Genomic DNA, 15,782 nt, shown 5'->3' on the forward strand with positions numbered 1-15,782 from the left:
CCCCAGCAGCAGTCAGCTCTTAGATGAGGTTTAAGAGAGGTGCAGCCAGGCTCCACCCCTTCTGGTCACACACATGAATTGCTTCCACCTGTGCTCCCAGGGCTGACCTGGTTCTTTCCCCAGGTGCTCAATCAGTGCTTCAGGCCAGGACTCAGCAGTTCCCATACACCTGTGTATGAAAAGCACAAGCTGGTTGTGCAGGGGTAACTCCAACCTGTGCCCTGGGGGTGCTGTTTGCAGCAGCACGGATCTCCAATGTGGGGTGTTTTAGAAGTACAGCAGAGCAAGCACACAATTTACAAATAAATAAATATGCGTATGTTGGGAATGAGCTCTCAGGAAACCTATACCCGTAGGGCTGTGCGATAAAGAGGACCACAGGTTTACAGACTGGCAAAGGAGGCAAGGCAATGAATCAGGCACAGAACGGCTCAGGTTGAAGCGGCCAATAGAGAGCAGTGCTGTGGGAGCAGGCTGCCACATCACAACATGGCGGCAGGGAGTGATGCGGCCTTTCCGGAACCTTCTTAAGGGAGCAGCTGGGCGCCATCTCTGAGAGCCTTAAGGGTGAGCAGATGGAGATGCTGGTGCCAGGGGTGGCCTTTGTGAGGTGCTTCACCTCCATTTTGAAGGTGGTGAGATGGCTCCAGGCCCCCGGGACAGCACTGCTCCTCAGGCTGTGGGTCTGGGTGGTGCTGGGGGCTCTTCTCCTCCCTGAGGTGGGCGGCCATCACCCGCCGCCCGGTTACGCCGTCCATGAGATCGTCCGGCCGAGGAAACTGGTCCTGACAGCAGGCAGGTCAGCACGGGGAGAGGTGTCCTACGTCATCAGGGTAGAGGGTGAAAATCGCATCATCCGCCTCACGCAGACGCGAGGACTGGTGGTGAACAACCTCCCGCTCATCACCTACAGCCCCCGCGGGATGAGGGTAGTGGAGCAGCCCCACGTCCCTGAGGGCTGCCAGCACCTGGGCTACGTGGAAGGCAGCCCTGGCTCCATGGCAGCGCTGAGCACCTGCGCGGGGCTGAGGGGACAGCTGAGGATCGGGAACCTGAGCTATGGCATCGAGCCTGTGCCGGGCTCTCTGACCTTCCAGCACCTCCTCTATCGGCGAGAGAGCTGGGACAAGTCCTCGACGTGTGGCTTGACTGACATAGCGATGCGAAAGCAACCAAGCTGGATGGGGGCAAAAAAACCCTTAGGGAAGCAAGGCTTGGATCAGAGGCTGCAGCACACCAGGTACGTGGAGATATTTGTCGTGGTAGACCATCAGCTGTTTTCCTTCCAAGGGAGCAATGAAACCTCTGTGATGTTTCTGGTTATAGATACAATTAATTTATCAGAAATACATTATTATCCTCTGAAGATCCGCATCTGCCTAATTGGGCTGGAGATCTGGACGCGTGGCAACTTCATCAGGTACAGCCCAGATATAGAAGAAGTTCTTACCAATTTTAATGACTGGGGAAATAGGCATCTTTCCCGTAGGATAAAATACGACGTTGCACATCTATTCACTTACACAGACTTTGGACTCACCGTTGGGCTGGCGTATGTAGGCAGCATCTGCTACCCCGGCTACCAGTCAGGTCTTGTATCTCACATACAAGAAGATTTTGTGATCTTTGCAACTATTTTTACACACGAGCTGGGTCACAACCTGGGGATGGAGCACGATAGAAAGGAGTGCAGGTGTGGAAATGCCAAGTGCTACATGACAGGAGGTTCAATCGATGGTGCCACAGCTTTCAGCAACTGCAGCATTCAAAGCTATTTAGACCTGCTCAACAGAGGGGATGGCAACTGCTTAAACAACATCCCTGAGCCCAACAGATTGTTCTACTTTAAGACCTGTGGCAACAAGGTGATAGATGAGGGAGAGCAGTGTGACTGCGGGGGCCTGCAGCACTGCCAAGGCAATCCCTGCTGCTTCCATAGCTGCAGGTTGAAGCCAGGGGCTGTCTGCTCTGTTGGGCAGTGCTGTCAGAAGTGCCACTTTCACCCTTCAGGGCACAAGTGCAGGTCAGAGGTAGATGAGTGTGACTTGCCTGAGTATTGCAATGGGACATCCGAGTGGTGTCCAGAGGATTTGCACATGCAAGACGGGACGCCCTGCAGTGACAATGGTTACTGCTACCGTGGGAAATGTACGTCCCATGACAAACTATGTAGAAAAATCTTTGGGGATGAAGCTCGGGGTGCTCCAGAAAGTTGCTTCGAAGAGCAGAACATGAAAGGGGATCGATTTGGCAACTGTGGTGGCGATGGGAATGAAGTTGCTTTTGTGGAATGTAAGCCCCAAAATGCTCTGTGTGGAAGGTTGCAGTGTGTGAATGTAAAGAAGACAGCCTTTCTGGAGAAGTTTGAAACCATCATTCAGACCCCAGGGCCTGAGGATTGGTGCTGGGGCACAGCCCACCATGCTAGCATAGATACACCTGATATTGGAGGAGGAACTGACGGCACCAAATGTGGTCCAAAGAAGATCTGCATTAACAAGACATGCACAGATGTCATCGTCAGAACCAAGTGCGATGCAAAGGTTTTGTGCAAGGGGAATGGGGTTTGCAACAACCTTGAACACTGCCACTGCAAAGCTGGCTGGGCCCCACCTGACTGCCAGTTCCGTGGCCTCGGGGGCAGCATGGACAGTGGCCCCCCACCAGCTCTCATGATCTCCATTGCAGAGGCTGTCCAAGATAAAGCTTTTGGGACTGCAATAGGAATCACTGTTCTCGTTGCCCTCGTTCTAGTTGCTCTCCTCATTGCTGCAATCAAATACATCAATGCAATAATTACACTTTTCAGTACAAATTCATCCACAGAGACACCTGAGACTCCTGAAAACGAGGAGCAGAATATGGAAGAGGAAGAAGACGAAGAAGCAGAAGTTTAAAAAACCTGAAAGCACTGGGAAACTCATCAGCTGAGCTTTGGGAAGGACTGAGGGGCTCTGTGGGTACATCCCTAAAGCCAGACTGACAGTCCCAGATTTGTACAAAGTGATTTATGTAACGTAACTGTGTAAACTGTATAAAAGTTAATTACACAGAACTTGAGTATTTCCTCTTCTTGTATAACCAACTATGTAAATAAATTTGGGTTGGGCCCTAAAAATGAAACTATGAGAAATTAAAGAGCATGAAAAATATAGGGTTGTTTTCCTCACACTGCAGCTAAAGATACACTTGAGCATTTAGAGGAGCACACACAGATTCACGTGCAGTGCTGCTCTCCATGTTCGTGAGAGGTGCTCCGCTGGGTTGAAGAATCTTAATTTTCTGAGTGTTGTGGCCAAGCAGGAGTTGGGATGGAGATGTGAGAAAAGTCAAAGCATGGCAGTGTGTGCTGATGATTGAGTCACCAAGGTTGGAAAATGCCTCTAAGATCATCCAGTCCAACTCTGCAGTCTTGCTCCATGCAGCTGGCTAGCAGGAGGGTGCATGTTTTTATATTGAATTGAAAGATGGATTTAAAAATATTCATCTTTGCTTTAATGTTAACTTGTAATGGCAAATACCTGACAAACACTTAGAAAAGTAAAACATCCTTTGACCACACGCCCTCTAAGGAGCTGTATAGTCTTGGAGTTGTTACACATAATTTGCTGTATTTCTAGAGATATTTCCATGAGGAGAAAGCCTGTGCTAAAAATTTATCAGGTTTAAAGAATCCCTTTCAAGTCCATAGAAACCTGTAAAATAAATAACTATCTTCACTGAAAGTGCTTTTCTGACAGATCTGCTTGGGCTCTCATAGCACTACAGTTAACTGTGCTGATGACAAAACAGTTCACACCAAGACAGCCCAACAGCTGTGCTGGCTGACATTGCTAAAATACGACGAGGCCCATTGGGATGCTGCCTTCTCTCATTTTTGCTGCAGGAACTCATCAGAGCAGGGTAGATGTGGACACCTCAGTATCTGGAGGGCTGGCAGGGAGTGTGCTGGCATAGAATTTCTTCTGAGAGCGCAGGAGAGGAGTCTGAGTGTCAACATCGCGGCAGATGTTGCGTTTGAGGGAGATGAAGACGTGCTGTGTCCAGCCGTACACAATGCAGTTCAGAAGTCCCTGGGAAGCTGCTGTCAGTGCCTGGGAGAGATGGCAAGGTAGATCAGGGCTGCTTTGTCAGTTGGCACTGCACAGCATTCAGCAGCTCCCTGCCAGGCTGTCAAAACTGGCACGTTACTCCAGGCCTCCCACTTCCAGCATGGTTTTATCTATCTGCAACCCCCATGCGCTATAGAAAGCTCACGGTTATTTTAATAATCCCTGCTAAATTCTGCCTCTGGCACATCAGACAGCTGGACAAGTGCTGGGGAGGAATTACAATCAGAGACTTTAAGAGAAAATGAAAAATGTAACTGAATTCTGAGGATCTCTTCTAGTCCTTTTTAATGAGATCTCCATGATTTTGGTTACTGAGACCTTTTCAAGTCTACAAAAATCATAGCAACCAAGAAAGAACTTCTTTGCCAACAAAAAGCAAAAGTTCAACTCAAGCATTTACATTCATAGCTAGAAAAGCCCTGTTTTGTCAAGCAGAGTAGAAATAGACAAACCCTATTTCAACTGTTCAAGCAGAAAAAGCAATTCATCAGAGGGTAAAGATTTGTACCTGTAGAATGAGAAGAGCCATGTAGATTTTGCTGCTTGTTGAAGCTGTCAGCTTCAGTATTCCAAGGAGGACAGCTGTGAGAAAGGATTGACAAAAGGGTGTTGCTTTAACGTCACCTCCTTCAACTTTCATTGCCAGGCACTGTGTCTCAGGAGAATATTGTAAGTGTAACTCAGCTCACTGCTAACCTGGGGCCCAGCAGCAGAAGAATGCGATAGGGTAAAAAACCACTCGTTGTTCCACCATCTTAATCATTGCCCACTGCTGATCTCCCAGGAATCCCGTGGAGTTTACAAACCTTTTGTACAAACCTCGGGCTTGAATGAGTACAACCTGAAAAGAATAAGCACACATTCTTGCTTGCATTTTGAACACATGCTCAGATCTCCCTTGCCCCTCTGCAGAACAGAGTATCTTATGTTTTTTGGTGAAATCCTCACGTCAGTCTATTAAACCTCTTCACACTGTGCAACATTGTGCTTCCGAGGAGAAAGCAGAGGAGAAAGCAGATGTTTTGCATGTGATCTTCTCTGAACTGAGGACTGTTCATTGATTGGTCTCTTGCACTGAGCTGGCATGTGATCTCTGCTGCCATTCTGTAAGCCTTCTCTACCTACTGAGTCCTGCTTGAGATGGGCTGCTCCAGATGGATTTATATTTTCTCTTACCCCCCCAGCCATTCCAAAAGGAAAGCAGCATTGCACAATTTTTCTCCCCACACTGTCTGGCTGACAATATCATCCAAGCAAACTTGGCAGACTGAGAAACATCTCGCATGGAAAGCAATTTGTGACTCATGTAATGATGAAATGGGGTAGAACTTCTCACATTATCCATCTTGTACAATTGCTAGCATGCAAGGATTATGTTTCATACCAGAATGGCTATGAAGCTGACAAGAAAGGAAACAAGGAAGACCCCAATGCCATAGAAATGCATTGCACGGCAAACAGAGCTGCTCAGCGTTAGCGGCTCGTTGGTGGGCTCAGCCATTTCTGTGTGCATCAAGAGACACCTGTGGGGAGAAAGGGAGCAGCCTGAGCTCTTGCCATAACTCAGAAGTGGTGAGGCTGTTTCAGAGAGAAGCATGAGGCTTACCCATGCTTTTGACTGAAGTTCTGGTAGCAGTTACTGCTGTTGCCCAGGCAAAACACAGGCACCATTAGAAGAAAAGGGATCAGGCTAGGAGAAGAGAGGACAACAGCACAGTTACTGCATTGCAATGCATTGCTGCCAGCCAAACACTCCTTGTTCTTTCTTCTGTTACTGTAGAGGACTTAGAAATTCTTTTTATTGACACTGCTCTAGAGGATTATTTCACCAACTTTGCTAATTTCCACACTTCATTCATACAGGCAATTGGCAAAGGTAGCACACTCTGAAAAAAGACTACGTATAGTTAATACAGTTATAACTAACTTGGCTGGAAGAAGGCCCTTACATCCAAAGACTCTTGCTCTGAACGTTCAGTAAAGCTCACGTCAGAGTAAGTACAAAGCAGGGATCAGTGCATTTTAATTTACCAAACTCACATCATTTTGCCAGAGGGAAATGAATCTTACCTGGACAAAATCGTTGCTACTCGGCCAATGCAACTCGCATAATCTACAGCCTGCAAAGTCCAAATAGTTTAGTTAAATGATTGTACAGCCAGTGGCTCCCAGCAACCAGCTCCTAGGGAGCGCTCCAGCAGCTCCAGGTTCTAAAATGCTGATAAATCCCCAGACCAAATACAAATGTTTGTTTCCACTTAGCACTGAATCAATACTGCAGGGTTCAGTGTATGCTGACATGCAATAGACACAAGCTACACTTCCACAAGCTTACTGACATGTCCTTCTTCAAAATGTGGGAATTGGAGAGGGGAAGTTTGACCAGACAAGTTGCAGACACTGTACGAGCTCCTTGGTGTAAGTAGTGATTCTTTGTACTCCTTACTCATCCAGCCTGGCCCTGTTCCTCAGAAACTTTATGTTCTGATGAAGTAATGCAGGCAATTTGGATGTCCCGGTCTCAGCTCACCAGGAAATGTACTTTGTCAGCTGGCATCCATGCACCAGCTGTGAGAATACAATGTGGGCACAGCTGTAGTGCTAGGGAACTTACTGTAGGTGCTGCATTTTGAATGGGAGTTCATCAAGAAGGAAACCAATCCTACAAGCAGATCCAAACCCTACAGACAAGATCACAGACTGATCTGTCCCACCTGCTGCTCCTGCACAGACAGATGGAATACCTGAGACTCAAAGTTTGCTGTGTACAGCAAATGTCTGGGGAAGAGGAAGGGTATAGGCAGGGCTGGGGCTGATGCGTTCAATGGGAAGAGCTGCATAAAGAGTCTGTTGTCCTGCAGCAGTATAACAGGAAGAATTTCAGTTACAGAGCAACTGTTTAGCCAGGTGTGAGGAATGAAACAACTGCAAGTAGAGATTTTGATCACATGGTGTGTGAAGTGTTTGTTTAGCCTGTAACTCAAAGAGCATTTTTGAGTACTATGTCCTTGTTCCTCAGTTCCCAGTGATTACACCGGCTCCAAAATGGGCTTTTATAAAGGTCAGTGATGATGAAGTCAGGACCGCCCATTCTTCATGGAGCCAACTCACTCCTTTATCAGTAGCTCCCTTCTGTCACACCTACCTCAAACTCTCACAATACACTACTGACATTCTTGAATTCCGTATGACATCTGGGGAGCACAGAAATGGTTTGGCAGTTCTCTGTGCCAAACTGTTCAGGTTCCCAATCCCCTCCTTTCCTCTAGAGAACAATTCCTCTGCCATGCACTGGCAGAAGGCAGTGAAAGCAATAAACAGTTTATTCAACTGGTGCAAATTGCTGTTCTGTGGAAGAACTCCACCAATACACAGTCCTGAGCTTCCTCTTCTATGTGACATGCATTGACAACTGCTTTTGCCCATTTCAGTCTTGCAAGCTTAATCTTTCACTGAGATGCTATAGCAGACTGAGCTGTATCTCTGCTGACCTAAGTGGTCCACCAAGATACATCAGTTCATACAGTCACAGGGCAGAAGGACCTTCAAAGTCCTTCTGACAAGATAAACTGTCATATATGCACTTCTTAAACCCCACACAGTTATACCTCAGTACCCAACAGCTGTTGTGTATCTATCCTACTCACTGTGGGAGGCATCCTGTTAAGGTTCTGATTGTATTTCATCTTCAGGTCCATGTACAGATGCCAAGTGTAGTTGGTGGTGTATAGAAAAGAGGCCACGTAGAATACCTGAGAAAGAGAAACAACCAGTATTCTAGCTGTATTATAATAGTTCCTGTAGCAGCATTAGTTCCTCAGCAATGAAGCATGGGCCAAAGGCAAGATATTAAGCCAAAGGCAAGGTCCCAGCCAGCACTGGTGTGGGACGAGTATGCATAGGGTCTCACCTTAGCCTGCACAAAAGCAACCTCCCTTTGGCCCTAAATCAGGCACACAAGAGCTGACGACCCAATGACTATCTTGTAAATACATATCTTTGTGACTTGGCTCGTTTTTGGCTCAAATTCTGATCATATAAAATGGGTTAAGGCACTTTGATCTTCTTTATTCTACATCCATTAGGAAATACAACATAGATGTGGCACTTAGATTTTGTAACTCGCATAATGAGCTCACCATACAGTGAATTCACAGAAACAGAGAACAATAGTATTTTTAAAGAGGAAAGAAGGGGCAGAGGATACAACGCTTTCACAATAAGCAAACATTAACACGCCAAGAGCCCTTTTCCCTCTATGGGAGAAAGAAGGAAAGAAAAGATAAAAAAACTGTTTTCCCACAGTGAGTTTCCCAGTCCTTGACTGAAGCTTGAGATGAAACCAAATACCTGAAATCTTCTGTAAAAAGAACAAATCTTTCTTGCACTTTTTCTGAATCCCCAGCCATGGTTTCTCCAGGCTGTGGAGCCAAGTGCAAACAGTGCTGCCTGACCTCGAGATACATATATGTGTGTTGTTTGTTACAGGAAACACATGCTTCAGTGACAAAGGCAAAGAGGAAGGGCTGGGCTATTGAATTTTCCTGTGGATTTTCTACCCTTTGCCAAAGAAGCATGGAGCACAGGTTTGCCAACGAGTGCCAACCTGGTATCATCTAAGTCCAGGAATGCAGTCACTAAATAAACCTGGTCTCCTTCACTGAGGTCGCAAACACTCTTGGCTGATTCTCAAGAGGCTCAGTCCAAGGGGCTGTTACACTGCAGCAGGAATATTCCAGTGACTCATTAGCTCATTAGAGGAGATTTAATGAGGGTTCATTGCCATTCTTCAATTACTTCCAGGGAAAGTCATCAAAACAGTCCACAAAGATAATTCTCTTGCACTTCAGAATGCTTTGGAGAGCTCAAAATGCCAGCACCGCATTCTTTTTTGGAAGAAGGAACTTGTGAAGACTCCAGAAGGAAGAGAAGGGAGTTCTCCTCCCCTGAGCCCTACCTTGGGCTGGGGACAGTCCTGTAGGAGGAGACAGAGCAGGCGCTGGGAGACATGGAAGTCCCTCATTATAACATTTCTGTGGCTCCCCATTGTGCTCAGCAACATGAGTGGAGCTTGCCAGGACATTATTAGGCCACTGGAATTGAACTGGAAGAATGTGGGGGAATTGTGCAATTATAACCACAGTCTCTGCCCTGGACTTCACTACTGCAATGCAAAGGCAAAGTTAGGAGGAGAAAAGAAGAAAGTCAAGGCATAGCAGAAGGGAGCACTATTTACATTTAATATCATGAGTTTAACCAAGCGTCTTGAGCCAGAAAAAATCTTTGAAATAAAGCCATCTCCTCCTTTACAAGATGGTAGAGATGCTAAGGGAATTCCATCAGCAGAAACTTCAGTCCTTGGTAATAAACTGAACGTCAACAGTTTGCATAAGCCAGAATACTGTCCTGCTCCTAAGGAAATGCTTCCAGACAACCAAATCATATGCAGTATGATGTGGTTCTCTGTAAACACGAGTGCTAAGCTCCCTTGTGGCTCACTGCATTTTACAGATTTTAGGTGTCCGTATGCAAACAAGCCACATGTATATACGAGACACCCAGGAATGCAACCCTTGTAAGACTTCTCCTCTCCACACAGGCAGGACAGGGCCAGGAGACATTTATTCACATTTCATTTAGTTACAGATCACTTATACTCTGTAGAAGGCACTGGTCAAACCTGTTGCTGGCTCCTACATACGCACAAGATGTTCCCACCATACAGGAGCATTGCTGGGGTGTTGAGCAAGGAGGTGTCCTCTACCGTGTCACATGCACCATGCAGGTGCTGTTGCTATGGCAAGTGCTCCATTTGTTTTAATTTCTCACAGAGCAAACAGCAGCAAGAGCTGCCAGACGCATGCTATCTCAGCTGTCCTGCTGCTGAGGAGCAGTAACCCTGTGGCTGAGCTTGGGATGGTGCAGGCACCCCACACACCCCAGCACTGCATCCTGACAAGTCCTGCAAAGACTCAGTGGGAGTAAAGCTCCTTCCCTTCACTAGTGTCCCTGAAAAGCTTGGTCACAGGCTGGAAAAATAAGGGTAAAAAAGAGCCAGAAAGGCAAGAGAGCACAGCATGCTGTGTCACCACTGAGAAATGATACTATATTGTGTGCACCCAACCTGCTTCTCCTCCAGCACTGAAATGTCTTCTCCAGGCTGTAAGAAGATCACTCCAGCACTGAACTTCAAGAACTGTCCCCCAGGCAAAGCTACAAGGGAAACATCTCTGCAGTGCCTCTTCCACATCTCCGCAGGCTCTTTCTACCTTCAGGCTCTCGAGAGCCTCTCTTGAACTATTCTCACTTTCCCCTCTACCATCATCTGAAAGGCATCTTTGATATTGCTCTGCCTCATTCCCAAATGACCAATTGCACCGTTGCATTCTCTGTAATGAACATATTACACTGCTTCCACAGCAGCACAAGGGAGCTTGAGAAAGCAGAGGTGAGCCAGAAGAGGAACAGCTGCTCTCTGAGCACAGTACTCACCACCATGAGTAACACGATTTTACCCAAAGGCACAGCTGTTGAAAATATGCCAGGGCAGCAAACACCCATCCCCAAACACAGAGCAGTGTGATTGTTCTCACACCATACAATTCCCTGTCCTCTCCTTAGGTACACAGAGAGCCTTGCTAGCTTTGGATGCTACAACACAGCAGAGACAGTTCCTATCTGTGGGTACCACCCTGCTCCAAGGAGCTGGACCAGCCCTCATAACACACACAGAGGCTCCCAACAGCCACTTGCTCTTCTAGACACATTTTTGTAGGTACTTTGGAAGGAAACCATTAAGACCAGGGAGCATCCTTTGCAAACCAATGCTGTGGTCCACACTCAGCTGTGTCCTGAAGGATTTTTCAAGAGCAGTGATGTGCAGCACCTAATGTGGTAATGGGAACTTGGTGAGATGAAAGCAAACTATCAGGAAAATGGCATCTCACTCATTCCACTCCAATTAGACTCAGAAATCAGCTTGAATGCTGGAAATGAATCACTGGGGCATGGTGCTGAGGTTGAATGGACACAGCAGTCCCTGAGCATCCACAGGACCAAGTCAGTGAGACCAGGAAGGTCACAGCTCTTCGACTAACACGTTAAGCTTTAGCCTAAGTGAATGGCAGAATGCATCTGTTCCTGTCCAGAATGGGAGAAGCACGAAGAGGAATTGAAAAGCTGCAGTATGGGAAGCACACAGATAATCTTTGGCACTGGGCCATCAGGAAATAGATAAAGACCCATCTACTCACTTTACAGAAGCAACCCAAACACTGTAACCACAACATCCCATGCTCTCCTTGCCTTTCTTACTGCCTCTCACAAGTCGTTTGTACTCACACCCCAGCACTGTTGTATCTGTTGTACAAATGAAGAGATCTGCTAAGCCAAATTCACAGGGGGGTCCTGTGGCAAAGGCTATCTCAAAACAGTTCCCCAGTGGCCATGCTGTGATCACTGGGGGACTAATTACAGCAATGAGCACAACGTAACAGCATGAACTGTGATGCCAAGGCTACTTACTTGTCCCATTGCCTGCAGGTTGTAGCAGATGAGATCCTGCTTGGAGGTTGGTGTGCTATAAAGCAGTGCTCCGGCGATCCAGCACATGCCCAGAAAAAGGTCAGAGAGACTCAGGTAGAAAAGAGGGCGAACCTGAAAGAAGTTAAATTTGTCAGCAGGTTTGAACAGTGGTCACAGCAGCCCCATGGCCACCAACAGCATCTAGATGTGTTTTCACCCCCAGATCTGTAGGCAGGGCAGATAAAAGCCCTCTGATTCTTGCCCTGAGGAGCTGCTTCTGTGCAGATGCCCCGTTCTAAACGCCTTCTCTGCCCCAGGATCCATGAGCACCATCAAACCTTAACAGAAAACATTTCAAAGGTCCCCAGTGCTACACTATGGCAGAACAAGACAGGTTTGCAGGAAGAATCTGGATAGGATTCTGTTTATGAAATCAACTACAACAACAATCAAACATCAGGTAAACACAAACTCTTCTTCAGATGTAAAATTACTCAAAACAGACATTTTTCCTATGTTTTTATAGCATTTCAGTTGATGACTAAGACTGAATGTTGTCACACATTGCTCGCATGTGCTGCTGCATCTGCCTGGAACAGAGTCACATCTCCTCTAAGGGCAGTTTCCACCCTACTTCCAGTTTCCACTCACTGGCCAAAAGGGCTGTAAACACTGCAGGAAAATATTTGTGCAAAGTTCTGGCCAACACTGACATTGTTAGTGGTAGAGCACCCACTCTGAAAAAGCAGCCTAATTATCTAGATTCTTAATTGTAGTCTTTGGTACCTAATTTTCAGTAACCTGGAGAGAAAATGATGGCTTATTTTCTTCCCTATAGGAAATTATAATACTAAACACAGCAAGGAAACATTTCAGCAGGGCTTGATTTTGAGATTTTTTTCATGGAACTGAGCCTTTGGGTGAAATTTGCCTCAGTGTTGCCCTTTACATAAATGCTTGCCACCCATCGTGTTGTGTTATACTCCTCACTGTGAGTAAAAAGAAAGAACTCAGTAAGGCTGAAAAGGATCAAGGCATAGCTGATTGAACCAGAGCTGTCCTTCTGGCAGTTTCAGGGGCAAACTGCCTGGCACTTTCTAGGCTCCCCATTATACACAGCAGCACAGCAGTGCTCTGCTTCCTGCAGGATGTGTTTCCTCAAACAGCCTTGCATCTCCAGTTCTGAATTCATAGTACTCAACACACCAACACGGTAAATATAGCTCTGGAACTAGCTTCTACATCACTACATTTACAAATGTCTCTTTTAATCAGTGGTAAATCCAGACTTTCCCTTGCTGGTGCGTAACTGAAGCAATGGCAGGCAGATGATGACAGGTTGGGAAGCTTTAAGGTTGTGAGCACTGCAGGTTAGAGCCAAGCAGCTCTGAAATAAGAAAAGCAGCAACATTTGCATCCACACAGGTGAGCCCTTTCTCTAGCAACACACGTCCTTGGTGAGAAGCACCACAGATGGCTGAGGAGCTACCTTGGCAGAGACCTAAACAAACGAGTAGGTGGCATAGTTGTAAGCAAAAAGCAACATGGTTCTTATTTGCAAAAGAGAAAAGAAACAAAACAAAACAAAACAAAAAACAAAACAAAACAAAACAAAAAGGTATTTATAAAATAGAGGAAGGGAATGTAAAGACGTAATGATTCAGGGGAGCTGCCAAGCTGGAGCATATGTGTTGATCTTGATATGCCTGGCCACTGCCCAGAGGCATCTGCCTGCAGAGAACCTATTGACATGACAGAGGAAATTCCACATTCATTGCCTGCCATCATTTCTTCTGAATGATTTAGCTCACACTGAAGTTTTATTAACTTCATAGACACACATACACACACACACACACAAAAAAAAAAGTTTCAAGAATGCAATATTTTATTTCCTCAGCTAGGGGTTGGAGGGGGAAGTGTTTATAATATTTTTCTCCTCCCAGCCTCTAGAGCTGTTTATATTCTACTCTGGAGTCTCATGACCCAGGGAATATTCAGTTTGTGGCAAGCTTTGATATGGATTTCTTCCAGCCCCTTTGTTTGCAAATTTGCCCAAAAAACCAGAAGTGTGGGGACAAGAGGATGGGGAAGTTAGTGAAGAGTTTGCTGCTTTTGAAACACCAGCAGTGGATCCCCCAGCAGCAGACCAAGAGCTTGGAAGCCTGATGTAAAAGGGGTCATTCTGGCCGATATCCACCCTATCCAGATTTGCAATAATAATCTGAGCAGAAACATCTGGACTCTCTTGAGCAGCAACAGCTCTGTGAATTGGAGCCATGTGTAATACAAGCAGTGAGAGCCACAACCAGATCATATGACCAATAAATAGCACGAGGGCTCCTGAGTAATGCGGACTGGAAGCCAATGGGCTGGGGCTGCTGAGTCACTCTGGGACCCTCACCCAACTCCACACCACACCAGAGGGGAGGATCTCAAGAGCCACAACCAGTGCTCTCCAGGTGCAGGCAATGTGTCACCAGCTCTTAACTCAAGGAGCTTTTGATAGGTACTAAGTGCAGCATGAAGTCAGGAAGCAACCGTCCTAGCACCAAGGCAGAGATCCAGCTCTCCTTCCTCAGTGGGAGTACACTGAGATCTCTGCAGCTTGTTCTGGATGCGCTGGGCACTGTTTCTGTGAGGCTCTGGCTACCAAGGAGCAATCTGCCCTGGACATACATTCTCCTCCCTACCCTGCTTCATCCAGTGGCGTGTCATTTGTTACCGTGTCTGCATGCCTTCCTTCACAGAGGATAATTTACTGCATTCCCTCAAGGTCCTCAACTGCGGGCTGACGATCAAACCCATGCTGAAGACAAGGGGAGTATAAAGACAGCTCTGTTACAATGCAGCTGCCAGCTGTACCGTTCTACTGCTCTTAGCAGTAACCTGTTATCTGCACAGTCCACTGACCAGGCTGCAAATCCCAGACAAAGAACCACAGCTTCACACAGTTCTGTGCACTGCCTCAGGTCCTGGATGGACAGAGGGGGATTTACATGGACTGAAAAGCGTGGCAGGCTTGAGATGGAGTCTGTCGTGACTGGTGTATCCCAGATATGCAGGATCCCCAAGTGTGATGCACTTGGGATGTGACAGGTGCTACTCTGGCATTAGAAATGCTAACTGTTCCTGCACATGGCCAAGGTGAAACCTTTCAAAGCCACACTGTGTGGCTCAGCACAACAAACTGCTGTTCAGCCCAGTCTGGTTTAGCCTGAACTCTGCAGCACCTCCAAGCTGTGCCAGCTTCAGCAGCACACCTGCTGTGAAAACAGCTCAGAAAAACCCACAGACAGACCCCTATCCCTGCATCTCCCACAAGGGGTTCGCCAATTTACACCCCAGCAGCTCTGTGCACAGCTCCTCAGCCCTCCACGAGTTTTGCCCTGTAGAGGAGAGCATAGCAACAAAACCTCATTCCCAAGAGAGGACTTGCTCTATGTTAAGGAACCCACATATCCCTGCACAGCACAGCTCAAGGTTAATCTCAAACCTGCACCACGGACAAAGGGTCACACTCCGCAGCAGCCCTTTGCCTCCCAGCTGCCGTAAACAAGGTTTAGCCAGAAAAAAACCATGATGTGCAAGGTGCCAACAGCTCAGCGTGGAGAGAATAAGGGCTGCAGTCAGGAGTTGGACTCAATGATCCTTGTAGGACTCTTTCAACTCGGGTATTCTGTGATTTATAGTCCTTACCTCGGGGGATCTCACCACATTTTGAAAGATGGCGTAAGTGATGATGGAGCTGGAACCTATAACACTGACAGAACAAAGCACAGGTTGGGATGGGAACATGCTCAGGGCCGGGATACACCATCTCCCTTCTTGCTGGGGCCCGTCCGTTGTACCTGAGCATGGCCATGGTGAAATGGATCCACTGGAGAGCCGAGTAGACCTGAGGGAGAACCAGAGAATGAGCCGCAAGGGAACACAGCGCCCACACGGCACCCCGGCCCCGCTCTGAGGGCATCGTCCGAGCTCCAGCAGCTCGGGAGGAGCCCGTTCCGTGCCCACCGCGCCCCGTGAAGAACCTTTTCCTAGCGGAGAGCCGCACGGAGCCCGGCAGCCCCTGCACAACTCTCTCGCAGCCCACGACAGCTGAAAAGAAGGGCCGTCCGGCGCGCTCACCTCCTGCCAGCCCGA

At 47.3% G+C, this 15,782-nt stretch overlaps 2 protein-coding genes across 3 annotated transcripts; one reads left to right on the forward strand and one right to left on the reverse strand.

Moving 5' to 3' along the window:
• The first annotated feature begins 100 nt into the window (after window positions 1-100).
• Window positions 101-3,390, forward strand: LOC100548817 (disintegrin and metalloproteinase domain-containing protein 20-like). The gene has a single exon (XM_003210955.4). It carries the CDS (start codon window positions 576-578, stop codon window positions 2,895-2,897), a length of 2,322 nt encoding a protein of 773 aa, XP_003211003.1. The 5' UTR covers window positions 101-575; the 3' UTR covers window positions 2,898-3,390.
• An 82-nt stretch (window positions 3,391-3,472) lies between these two features.
• Window positions 3,473-15,776, reverse strand: TMEM116 (transmembrane protein 116). Of its 2 annotated transcripts, XM_003210946.4 has the most exons (11): window positions 15,768-15,776; window positions 15,488-15,534; window positions 15,336-15,399; window positions 11,637-11,768; window positions 7,760-7,864; window positions 6,183-6,232; window positions 5,719-5,802; window positions 5,497-5,635; window positions 4,809-4,953; window positions 4,621-4,694; window positions 3,473-4,094 (listed from the first exon to the last, which is right to left on the reverse strand). In XM_003210946.4, the coding sequence occupies exons 2-11, from the start codon at window positions 15,499-15,501 to the stop codon at window positions 3,894-3,896; spliced, it is 1,008 nt and encodes a 335-aa protein (XP_003210994.2). In that variant the 5' UTR covers window positions 15,502-15,534; window positions 15,768-15,776; the 3' UTR covers window positions 3,473-3,893. The 2 variants fall into 2 exon arrangements, with proteins under 2 accessions (XP_003210994.2, XP_010718488.1); XM_010720186.3 differs by lacking the exons at window positions 15,488-15,534; window positions 15,768-15,776 and having other exon boundaries at window positions 15,336-15,481.
• Window positions 15,777-15,782: the final 6 nt, after the last annotated feature.

This window comes from Meleagris gallopavo, chromosome 17 (assembly GCF_000146605.3).
Source record: "Meleagris gallopavo isolate NT-WF06-2002-E0010 breed Aviagen turkey brand Nicholas breeding stock chromosome 17, Turkey_5.1, whole genome shotgun sequence".
Lineage (NCBI taxonomy): Eukaryota > Metazoa > Chordata > Aves > Galliformes > Phasianidae > Meleagris > Meleagris gallopavo.

Bases quoted from the DNA above. Each gene is read 5' to 3' on its own strand.
- LOC100548817 (XM_003210955.4), top strand. From the start codon at position 576: ATGGAGATGCTGGTGCCAGGGGTGGCCTTTGTGAGGTGCTTCACCTCC.
- TMEM116 (XM_010720186.3), bottom strand. From the start codon at position 15,434: ATGTTCCCATCCCAACCTGTGCTTTGTTCTGTCAGTGTTATAGGTTCC. The intron at 4,954-5,496 runs GTATGAAACATA...TATTCTTTTCAG, and splicing joins TCAGCTTCATAGCCATTCTG to GTTGTACTCATTCAAGCCCG. The intron at 4,095-4,620 runs GTACAAATCTTT...CATCTCTCCCAG, and splicing joins TGGCTCTTCTCATTCTACAG to GCACTGACAGCAGCTTCCCA.